The sequence below is a fragment of the Halichoerus grypus genome, chromosome X (assembly GCF_964656455.1).
Source record: "Halichoerus grypus chromosome X, mHalGry1.hap1.1, whole genome shotgun sequence".
Classification (NCBI taxonomy): domain Eukaryota; kingdom Metazoa; phylum Chordata; class Mammalia; order Carnivora; family Phocidae; genus Halichoerus; species Halichoerus grypus.
Window position 1 is genome coordinate 112,336,808 of NC_135727.1, and position 12,434 is coordinate 112,349,241.

The 12,434-nt window shown below is 38.9% G+C and overlaps 1 protein-coding gene across 6 annotated transcripts in view; it reads right to left on the bottom strand.

The window, feature by feature from the left end:
• Nucleotides 1-7,565: 7,565 nt before the first annotated feature.
• The window catches only part of ZFX (zinc finger protein X-linked), a 70,492-nt gene continuing 65,623 nt past the window's right edge, over nt 7,566-12,434 (bottom strand). For all 6 annotated transcript variants that reach the window (XM_078064464.1, XM_078064463.1, XM_078064466.1 and 3 more), the window contains one exon: nt 7,566-11,599. In XM_078064464.1, coding sequence (XP_077920590.1) covers nt 10,416-11,599 — 1,184 coding nt within the window. In that variant the 3' untranslated portion in view covers nt 7,566-10,415. The remainder of the gene's footprint in view (nt 11,600-12,434) is intronic.

Here is a 12,434-nt window from a genome sequence, read left to right on the forward strand (position 1 = left end):
TTTTGGCTCAGGTGCTGATCTCAGGGTCCTGAGGTTGAGAGCCCCATGTCAGGCTCCGTGCTCAGTGGGGAGTCTACTTGAGATTCTCTCTCCCTCTCCATCCTCCTCTGCTCCTCCGCCTGCTCACTCTCTCTCTCTCTCAAATAAATAAATAAATAAAATCTTTTTTAAAAATGATGAACATTTAAAAAAAAGGGAGGCATCAGACCCAAATGCTTTCACAACTGAGTTCTACCTAACCCTTAAAAATCAGATAATGCCTCCAGTTTTTATTTATTTATTTATTAACGATTTTATTTATTTGTTTGACAGAGAGAGAGACAGCGAGAGAGGGAACACAAGCAGGGGGGAGTGGGAGAGGGGGAAGCAGGCTCCCCGCTGAGCAGGGAGCCCGACGCGGGGCTCGATCCCAGGACCCTGGGATCATGACCTGAGCCGAAGGCAGCTTAACGACTGAGCCACCCAGGCGCCCCTGCCTCCAGTTTTTAAACCATTCCTGACCATAGAAAAGTTTCCAAGTTTATCTTATGCAGCTAGTGTTACATTAACATTCAAACCTGATGGGGCGCCTGGGTGGCTCAGTCGTTAAGCGTCTGCCTTCGGCTCAGGTCATGATCTCAGGGTCCTGGGATCGAGCTCCGCATCGGGCTCCCTACTCAGCGGGAAGCCTGCTTCTCCTTCTCCCACTCCCCCTGCTTGTGTTCCTTCTCTCACTTTGTCTCTCTCTGTCAAATAAATAAATAAAATCTTAAAAAAAAAAAACATTCAAACCTGATGACAATAGTACAAAACAAGAAAACACCACAATATGAACACAGATACAAAAATTCTAAATAAAGTACTAGCCAATTTAATCAACAGTATAAAGAACAATAAAAATTGCCTAAGCAGGGTACTTTTATCCTAGAAATTCGAGTACAGCTTAACTTTTAAAAATCTATCAATGTAATTCAGTATACTTCATGACATTAACAAATAAAAAGAGAAAAATCAAGTAATTATATCCATAGTTGGCTAAAAGGTATGTGATATTAGCCTTTCCTAATAAAATCTCTAAGTCAAATAATAATGGAAAGAAACTATCTAACCTTGGTAAATGCTACTTTCCAAAACCAATTATACTAAGTGGTTAAATATGGAAGTATGGCCATCCAAAGAAGTAACACAGAAATGCCTGTTGTAATCTATATTCTTCGGCATTGTTTTAGAAGTTCTAGCATAGATAAGATGCAAAAAGGAAATAATTGACATCTTTTTGTGACGACTACACACACAGAAATTCAAGAGATGACTAAAGCACAATTGGAATTGGGAAGATAATGTGGTAAATTAGCTGGGTACATAAAAATATATATAAAAACCAATAGCTTTTCTCTTTACTGTTCATATGGAAGAATAAATGTCGAGAAAACAGTGAAAAAGAAAAGGACTTGCCTTTTGATATTAAAGTTCAGCACAGAGTACTGTGAGTAAAACAATATGGCTTTGGCACAAGAATAGCAAATAGATCACTAGAACAGAAAGCACTTCATAAATGAATCCAAGGTTAAGTTAGGAACTTAGTACTTAAAGTGTAATTTCAGTTCATCGGGGTCAAGGATGACTTACTATAATAACTGGCTATCTATCCAGGAGAAAAGGGAAACTAGGCCCTTTAGCCAAATAACATATACCAAAATAACTTGAACTGTATACAAATCCAAACAAAATGAAAACATCACAAGAAAATCTACGTGTGTACTTGTAGAACCTTGGGGTAGAAAAGGCCTTTGTAAGTAGGACAAGAAACCCTAGGAATCACAAAGGGGGAAAATAAACATCTGATTACACAAATATTACAGATTTTTATGTATCTAAAGATAACATAAACAATAACAAGATAAACCATAGACTGAAAAACTGCAGCAAGTATATTAAAAAGCTACTAGGCCAGATGGTCAAAGGACTAAATAGGAAATGGGGCACAGCATTTGAACAGGTGATTCATAAGAGCAAACTCAAAGGGCTATTAGCTGTGTGAAAGTATTACTTAATTCCATCAGCAGGCAGGTCAAGGCAGACTGGAACAATGATGGCATACAGACAGAAATATATATAATTTTATCTGTGGTATGGGCCCAAACAGCCACTGTTTATAAGACTGAGGGGAGTGGCTACCACCCTGAAAACCTGAACATCCAACAAATATTTCTTTAGTATCCGCTACACACCATATTGTTCTAGGTGAACTGCAATGAACAAAACAGACAAAAATCCCTGCGCTCCTAGAATTTACATTCTAACAAAAAATACTTTGCTAATACCGAGTGACATTTAAAAAATAGCACACATCCTCTCACTTAGCAATCACATCGTAGGGGAATCCATCCTACAGAAATCGAAGCACAAGTATGTAAGGATTATAGGCACAAGGACAATTATTTCAGCATTTTTGTAGTGGCAGAAAACCGGAAACAACCTAAATGTCCATTAAAAGGGGAATGGTTGACCATATTACGGTGGGGTCATTCTCTGGAAAGTTATTCGGCTATTAGAGAGAATAAAACAGAGCTCGGTCTCCTGTCCCAGAGAGATGGACATGATATATTAAATGACTTGCAAAGATACCTAATCAGACTTTGGTCAAAAAATGTGAAATCTCTGCCTCCCCTGTTTTCCCAGCTTCCTCATACTCTCTTTCCATTATCTATCTTTGTACAGGTTTGTATGAGGATGGAGGGAAAACACACAGCCTGTTAACTATGATGACCACAAGGAAATGGCTTGCAGGAAGTGAAGGTGAGCTCAAGCTTGTCTTTATACTTATTTTGTATTGTACAACACTTGTTACAATAACATGTATTTTGCAACTAAAAAATCTAATGAAATTAAAACTCAGTAAAGATTTTCTTAAAAAAGACAGTATGTTCATCTAGATATGTCTCCTGAGGAAAGGGAAACAAAGCAAAAATGAACTCTTGGGACTTCATCAAAATAAAAAGCTTCTGCACAGCGAAGGAAACAATCAACAAAGCTAAAAGGCAGCCTACAGAATGGGAGAAGATATTTGCAAATCACATATCTGATAAAGGGTTAGTATCCAAAATATATAAAGACTTATCAAACTCACACAAAAAACAAATAATCCAATTTAAAAATGGGCAGAAGACATGAACATTTTTCCAAAGAAGACATCCTGATGGCCAACAGACACATGAGAAGATGCTATCAATTATCATCAGGGAAATATAAATCAATACTACAATGAGCTATCACCTCACACCTGTCAGAATGGCTAAAATCCACAACACAAGAAACCAAAGGTGTTGGTGAGGATGTGGAGGAAGGAGAACCCTCTTACACTGTTGGTGGGAATGCAAACTGGTGCAGCCACTCTGGAAGAGTATGGAGGTTCCTCAGAAAGTTAAAAATAGAACTACCCTACTATCCAGCAATTGCACCACTAGGTATTTACTCAAAGAACACAAAAACACTAATTCAAAGGGATACACGCACCCCTATGTTTATAGCAGCATTATCTACAATAGCCAAGGTATGGAAGTAACCCAAGTGTCCATCAATTGATGGATGGATGAAGATGTGGTGTGTGTGTGTGTGTGTGTGTGTATAAAATGGAATATTCAGCCATAAAAGGATGAAATCTTGCCATTTGCAATGACAGGGATGGAGCTAGAGAGTATTACGCTGAGTGAAAGAAGCCAGTCAGAGAAAGACAAATACCATATCTTTTCACTCATATGTGGAATTTAAGAAACAAGCCAATGAGCAAAGGGGGAAAAAAGGGAGACAAACCAAGAAACACAGTCTTTTTTTTTTTTTTTAAAGATTTTATTTATTTATTTGACAGAGAGAGACACAGCGAGAGAGGGAACACCAGCAGGGGGAGTGGGAGAGGGAGAAGCAGGCTTCCCGCTGAGCAGGAAGCCCGATGCGGGGCTCGATCCCAGGACCCTGGGACCATGACCTGAGCCGAAGGCAGACGCTTAACCGACTGAGCCACCCAGGCGCCCCAAGAAACACAGTCTTAACTCTAGAGAGCACACTGCTGGCTACCAGAGGGGAGGTGGGTGGGGGATGGGGGAAACAGGTGATGGGGATTAAGGAGGGCACCTTGTTGTGATGAGCACCAGGTGAGGTATGGAAGTGTGGAATTACTGTATTGTACACCTGAAACTAATATTACACTGTATGTTAACTAACTGGAATTTAAATAAAAACTTTTTAAAAAAGAAAAAAGATAGTATGTTCTAGGTAATGGGATTGAAAAAAGAAAGCATTTTACTTTCTTCTCAGTACCATTCTGAATTTTCCATATTCTCTCCAAACAGAATGTGCATTAAAAAAATTTTAAAGACAACCAATAGATATGGAAACAGTTGATGCTTGAAATGAAAATTCCTGAACATAGAATCGATTCTTTGGTAACAACACAGATAAAAGATTTACATGTACGGACTAAGACCGGAAGATGAACAAAGATGAACTCCTTGAATAAAGCAAGTAACATTGTGGGTGATCATTTTTCTACATTTTGTTACAAAAATATGTAATAAAAATGACTTGCAAAGTTATCAGCTTTAAATATAAGTAAATTTGCCCTTGAAAAGTTATTTTTCTGAAGAAAAACTAAAGCGTACTGTACTAGAAGAAACAGGAACTAAACCTTTATTTTTTATTGTTTTTTAAAGATTTATTTGAGAGAGAGAGCGGGGGGGGGGGAGGCGCAGAGGGAGAGGGAGAGTCTTAAGCAGACTCTGCACTTAACACAGAGCCTGATGCAGGGCTCGATATCATGACCCGGAGATCACGACCTGAGCCGAAACCAAAAGTCAGACGCTTTAACCGACTGCACCACCCTGGCACTCCAAGAACTAAACATTTAAAAGTCTGTCACAACCACCACCTCAAGAGGGGACAAACAGAAGTTATTTGGGGGAAAACAGCAAATATTTAGGGGTAAAGGTAAAAACCTCACGTTTTGCTAGTGGGCTAATGTCAGGGGGCTGCCCGGGATTGGACCAAGCCTTATTATTTTACGAAGATGGCAGGAGGGAAGTCTTCTCCGCCTTCCCTGAGTTCCCAGCCTGGGAGGGCTGGCGAGCATACTGCAGCCATTCTCTCCCACTTGCTCCATTTCTCTGGTGGGAGACCAAGCGGTCTCAATAGCTCAGGGTGACTTTGAGTGACTGGCTGCATGAGTCAAGGCCTCGACTGGGGGGAAAGAGATTTGGCCTCTGGGCCTCCCAATTCAACTTTACTAGAAGTCTCACATTCAACTGGTCGTTTGTGTCTATCTCCCATGTGGTTAGAACCCAAAGAGGAGAATGGGTGTAATTAGAACCTCCAAAACCCCAACAGATGGCTCTGCAATACCTCTCCTTATCTCAAAGCAGCTCAGGCAAAAAGAAATGGCTTCTGAATTTAAAGCCAAACACAGCCATTAAGGAAAAGCAGAAACTTGCCTCTCCTGGAAGGCAAAATAACGTATTCTATTTTCATCAATGCGTTTGGCATCTTTCTGTGGTAATTCGCATCATGAAAGAAGAAATGCCACCTAAAGTTCCTTAGCAGGTTTTCTGTAGCCAAGTATCCTAGTGGCTTTACCGTAGCAGCAGGTCACAACGCCAAATCCTTTGTGTTCACCAATACCAGCGATACAAGCAACACGAGCCCAAAGGAACAGGAAAAACCAAGTAAAAGAAAGTAGTTCTTGACGTTGACCTCAAACTTGGCAAACTAAAAATTTCCCTCAGAAGTCACGAAAATGATTTTAAAGTCAGAGTCAGGTGCAGATGCTACAGTGATATTTTCACTGATGCTAGAAATGCTGAACGGAAGGGGTCACATCACTTCCAGTTTATACTTTGTTGGGGCTTTATTAACTTTGTGACTTAAACCTCTTCATTTCCGTGTGTGTGTGTTTATGTGTGTTTGTATGTGTATGCCTTTTCTATAGCCAACACTCCACTAGGATAACTTAAAACAAAATAGGAATTTATTTACAATAGCAAAGATGTCCAAAATAATGGAAACGATATATAACAAATCCAAGAATTATTTTATGAAAAAGGCAAACAATATATACACGAAAGATAAAACAAAATCCAAAAGGGCAAACTTAAATTTTGACTTGATCTAAACAGCTGCAGAATGTGGCAAAATGGTTTTTCAGATATGCATTAGTAAGTAATGATGGGCCAATTAAACACTCTTTTCAGCTTTTCTCTTTTACTTGCTGAATCTTCCTCTGAATTCTATTAACCTTTGAGGAGTATCCCTTAGGGGAGGCCATACTAGATTTATGAAATACAGGCTACTTCCAGGTGTACTAAAAAGGATACACTTACTGTCTGGAGGGCTCACACTTTGAAAAAGGTAAACCAAAGGTGTCAACGAAGTCCCATTTCACCCTCACTGCTTATTGCTGGGGTTGTGTGAGAGAGAGAGAGAGAAATAGAGAGAGAAAGATTTTCTTGTCTACTACACAAAATGTTGCACCAGTGATCTTTTCGGTTCCTCAGGTGCTCTGAAAGGGTTTCCCAAACTTGAGCATGCATCAGAATCACCTGGAGGACAGGTCAAGACACAGATCACCAGGTCTCGTGCCGTTTCCCGATTCGGTGGGTGTGACGTGCAAGCACAAATTTTTATCTTTAACAAAGTTCCAGGTGGTTATGATGCTGCCACTGTTGTCAGACCACACTTTGAAAACCACTGCTCTAAAATATCACCTCTTTTAAGATTTTGACCCGTCCCGCTTTTCCTTCATGAATCCTAGAACTGGTGGGCAACAAAATTGTTAATGCGGAGATTCCCAGAGAACAGAGCGGTACATTACCTGACTGCCTGGTCTCTGACAGCTAAGATGCTGTCTACCAGGCATTCTGGTACGACAAAGTGTTTCACACGCTACGGTTTTATGCGGTTCGTGGCTCTGGACAGTGACACTCACCGTGTTCTCTTGACCACTGGCCCCAAATTTTGATTATTTACTGTTTCAACTATTAGGCAAACACTTGTTCCTACACAGTTGAAGATCTGAAGGATCTCATCTTTAAACCTCAAAGATGGCTCAAATCGATCTGTTACTCTCTTTTGACTCCTGGTCACTTTCACCTAACTTATGATTTTTCTAACGGTGGCCACTCTCTAACATGTTAGCGTCTACGAATGAAAGCCGGGCACAAAGGTGTCACTCTAGGGCAGGGCTTCTGCTGTGGAGGCGGGGACAACACCCAGTGATTAAGTGTGCTGTGCAGGGATACTGAAATGAACTTTAAGTGCTCTCATAAACCATTTATGCCGGGCAAATTCGTCTCAGGGCAACTGGAGAGGCTAATGAAACAAATCCCTTGTGAAGATGAAGGGAAAAAAAAACGAACTTCAAGGACATGCTCATCAAAGGACTCACCAATCATATCTTAAGTTCCCTGATATATTACTAGCAAATTCGCGGGGCTGAACTATGAGGAGTATTTGCATCAAGTCACAAAATTCAAAGCAATCAAGCATTTTGCAATCCACTGCTGCATAAAAGGAATTAAGAAATGGGGAAATGAAAATAATCCACTGCTTTTGATGTTTATTAGGTTTACAAAAACTGTACATTTTTTTCCTTAAGAAAAAGCATTAACTTAGTACTGGTATCAAATAGACTAAACATCCATTAACAGGAAAATATTCTGATTTTTATTTTTGCACGTTATTCTCAAGTACACAATTACAATAATGTCACACATCCCTATATGATTTTCTTTTTATGTATTTTACTTTTTTTTTTTTACAAAGTGTACAGAGGGAGGGACATACAATATTTAATAGGATATTTCTACAGAACAATAACTTATATTATGTCCTTGTAAAAATCTGTACCTCTTTAAAACATTTAACTGAAACATCCATTTTTTTTAGCTTTGCTAATCAAAATTGTTTTAAGAATTAAAACTAGGTTGTAACTAATGTCAGTACATAACAGTGACTACAATTTCATTTTCTCTTTATACAGACAAATACATTTTATCATATTCACTTGACCAAACCCTTAAATACCTTTTAAAGGTTTCAATATTGTGCTTTAAAAAGAAAATAACTGTGTATGATTCCAGACTATGTAAGAGAAATATAAAGTGTGTAGAGTGTTGTGTTCTTTATCTTTCAGTTTATTTAAAAAAATATAGTTAAATGACCAATTATTTATATTTTCTGTACTAATTTTACAGCATGTTTTAAGGTTAATAAATTTCCACTTTCATTTAAGTGTCTTCTTTTACATGATTTCTGGGGAAAAAAATGGAGATTTTTAAAGGTTCTCACAAAAAAACAGACAGAGCTTTCAAGGATAGTACTGCGGGGCAATGAATCACACAATTGTAAGTTACTTTAAAAAAAAAAAAGCACGTATGAGAGCCAAGAGGGCACAGGAGCTCCCACTGGGATAGGCCCATGCCTTGGCTTTAACTAGCATTCAGGTTGGAGTTCATACCAGCCTAAAGCACTTGATTTACAACTGGACGAAATCAATCTAGCATTTCAGAGGCTTGCCAACCACCAAATATTTAGATTTCTAACCCTATAAATATAATTCTTGAATACAAATATCAATGGCAAAGAGAAAGATGAAAGGCCAAAACCTAACAGCACAAAGGGGATGGAGCACCATAATGAAGTGGCAAGGCAGCTATCCAGTGGGAAGAAAATTCCTAAATCTCCTACGACGTGCCAGATACTCATATGCTGACAGCCAATTTAAAGGACCCCAAAAACTGTTTTCCATTTTCCAAGATCCCTCTTAACATAACCAAATTCTAATTAACCGAGTTCATTTTATGCATTTCTGACTCTGATTCAGAACTGTTTGTTTAAAAAATGTCGGCTCTCAAAGACAGACAAAACTGTGAAAGACTTGGTGATGTTCCAAATAAGGCCTCAGATTTTCCTCATGCACTTAAACACACCTTTATCTTCTAACCAAAGCCAAGTTGAGTGTTCAGTTTTTTAATGTTTGGTAACTGTAACTAAGAAATAAAAGAGCAGGCTGGACCCGCCCAGTGTAAGTCATAATTAGCACCCAATCTCTGGGACATGGAGCTGTGGTTTCCTTAATCCCCCTCACTGGGTGACGCAGAGTTCCCTCATGGGCTTCTCAGAGAGAACTGAGGGAGTTATGTCCGGATACTCATTAGCTTTTCAGAAAAATATAAAGGCATGGAGCTGAAGTTGTATGAAAACATTCTATCTAGAAACATCTTAACGTCTATTTTTTCAATTACCAAAGATATTTAAAAGAAAATACCTTTACTCTTTAAAAATACTAGTGTCCTTATTTTCCTTCTAATTCTTCACCTGAGTAGTCTCTCTGAAGAGCATGATTTACAAAATGCTCTCTCATGCATCCCTGCATCTTTCATGTTATTGTAAATTTAATACTTTTCATTATAGATCTTAACTACTACTGGGGTTGTGTGTATAAATATGTAAAATAAGCAATACACACAGATACATGTTCTCTATATATGTGCATATATATAATTCAGGGTACATTTACATATATAAAGTCGCAAAAGATCCTACGAGCCACGAATTACCTCTAGGAGATTCCAAAATGCAGTCCTCGATAATCTCATTTGTAGCACACAACCATTCCAAGACAAAGCAGCACAGACGGAATAATCAAAATACAACAGCATCAAGCAAAATTTGTCAAGGAAGTTCTCTAAAAGTTTGCTATGCTGACAAAAGATGTAAATACGTCAAAGAAAGCCCCCAAAGAAGTATAGTTTGTCTGCTAAACAAAATGAAAAGTAAACACGAACCCAGCCACTGTTCTTTCCTCAGCGATGCCAGGGACGCAAAAGCTCAAATGGAAACTTTCATTGTCATGTGGTCTGAAAATAGTAAGCAAGACAAGTAAATGACTTCCACGTTAGGATAATTAGACCTGACTGTAAAATCTCCCATTTATGTTAGTAGATGTCTCTGACAATTTTATTGTGAGAAATTTATGGGAACAAAAAAAAATGAGTCAACATGAATCTTTTCAGAGTTATCAATCTAAAGTTACCTTAACTTTAAGTTAAATGGTCTTAGAAGAGTACCATCAAGGTAAGCAAGGTAAATATTTAAATAAATATAAAACTTCTAAGATAGAAAAATTCAGTATAGAATCAGGGATTACTTTATTAAAAGCAACTTACTTGTTGCTGCTTTCCCCCATTTATTAAACAAACTGAATAGAATTCAGAACACACTATTAAACAAAATGTAAAAAAAAAAACCAACTCAACTAGAAGCAATAATTCTATTTGTACACAGCATAAATCAATATACAGTATTGTTATGTGAATGAGACGGGTTGGCTTTAAAATGAAATTTCCGCTTCAAGGCCACCATCTCCACAAATGTCTGTAGCGGTATCGTCAGGGCAGGCCCACTTCTTTATGGTGTCGCATTATGTGCTGGTTCTTTTCGGAAGGTCTCCGGAAGCCTTTCTTGCAGTACTCGCACCGGTGAGGGTAGTCTTTCGTATGAATGGAGATGACGTGCCGTTTAAAGCCGGACGCATCTGTAGTGCTATACTCACAGTACTCACACTGATACACCTTCCTGCCACTGTGGGTCTTCATATGCTTTTTAAGCTCATTCTGTTGCCTAAATCCCTTTCTACATCTCTTACACCTAAACGGAAGATCTTTTGTGTGAACGGAGAGGATATGGCGACTCAGAACAAATGGATCCGCGATCTTAAAGTCACAGTGTCGACACTGGTGCATTTTTTTACCCTTGTGGGCAGCCACGTGTTTCTTGAGTTCGGAAGGCCTGTGAAAGCCTTTCTCACACATGTCACACTTATGGGGGTAGTCCTTCGTGTGAACCGAAATTATGTGTCGTTTCAAATCGCTTGAGTTCGAGCTCTTGTGGTCGCAGTGCAAACACTGGTGTGTTTTGCTTTCTTGGTGGATAAGAGCATGTTGCTGCACCTCTTTGGTATCTGAGAAAGTCAGAAGACAGATGTCACACTTGAATGGCATCTCTTTACTATGCTTAGTTTTTACATGTGTTTTCAAGTTAGAAGAGTCTGCAGACCTATATTCGCAGTACTGGCACTGGTACGGCTTCTCCCCGGTATGGATTCGCATGTGCTTTTTGAGCTCCGACGGGTGACGAAAACCTTTCCCGCACTCCACACAAATGTGAGGAAAGTTCTTGCTGTGGACCGCCAAAAGGTGGCGATTCAATAACCCTTGTTCAGCTGTCTCGTATTCACAGAATTTACACTTGTGCATTTTGTTGGCTCCTTTTTCCTTATGCACCATTTTGTGAGTAAACAAAGCCCCAGCATGAGAGAAATGCTTCCCACACTCGTCGCACTCGATGGCCTTCTCTGCCTTGCTGGTCAGCTTGTGGCTCTCCAGGTGGTTGTGTAAACTTATCTTCTTATTGGTAGTGTAATCACAGTCAGTACAGCGGTACTTCTTCTTGGTAAGGTGTTCAGGATGGTTTTTCATGTGCCTTTTCAAAAAACCTCTCGACTTAAATTTTTTCCCACAAATCATGCAAGGATAGACAGTCAAGGGATGTCCATCAGGGCCAATAATTATTGCTAGGAAAGGAAAAGAAAGGCGCATGAGTGATCAAACCAAGTTCCATTTTGGTTTCTGCAAGCATTTAAAGTGTGTGTTCTGAACATTATTAGGCAAGTATTCCTAGGTTAAGCTATTTGCTACGTGACATTCCTTTTACCATTTTTCAGTATAAGAGATAGAGCAACCCTGTCATAAAGAGAACCCTGGTCTGAAAACTTCATTCAGTCTGATTGTACCAACCTCAGTCCCTCCAGTTTAAAAAATCAATCAATAAATACGTAACTTCTGCCAACTAGTGATCAAAGCTCTATCAGTTTAGAAATCGGTAGAAAATTCTTCACAAAAACAAAGTTTTGTAATCACAATTCCTGCTTTGGTTATTCTGAAAAACCTAATTTTGTGTCACTTTACAGTAAAGCTTAAATCCACCTACAAAAATTTTAATATGCAAATCGCCATCCACGAATAGACAGGAACAGGGTCACGTAAACTGAAGTACTTGTCCTGCTGCTCTGGAAATTATGCCTGCCTTAAGGTAACATAATCCAATTCTTTGCATTAATTTAGTTTTTAAAACAGTTAATGCTTGTAACGTGTTTGAGGGATTTCTTTTCATTTCCACCTAAAAACCACCTGAGTTTTGAAATTTTTTTCCCCATCCACGTTTGATCCATTCCCTGTTTCTTTTTATCCCAGGAAATCATTCATGAATATCACTGAATTCTTAAAATTATATTTTCAAATTCCATACACAAAAGCTTACATGTGGTCTAGCAGCTAAAATGCCATCACAACACCTCCGTGGATACATACTAGAGTTCCATCTGAGAGCTTGCCAAGCACGCTGCGCTG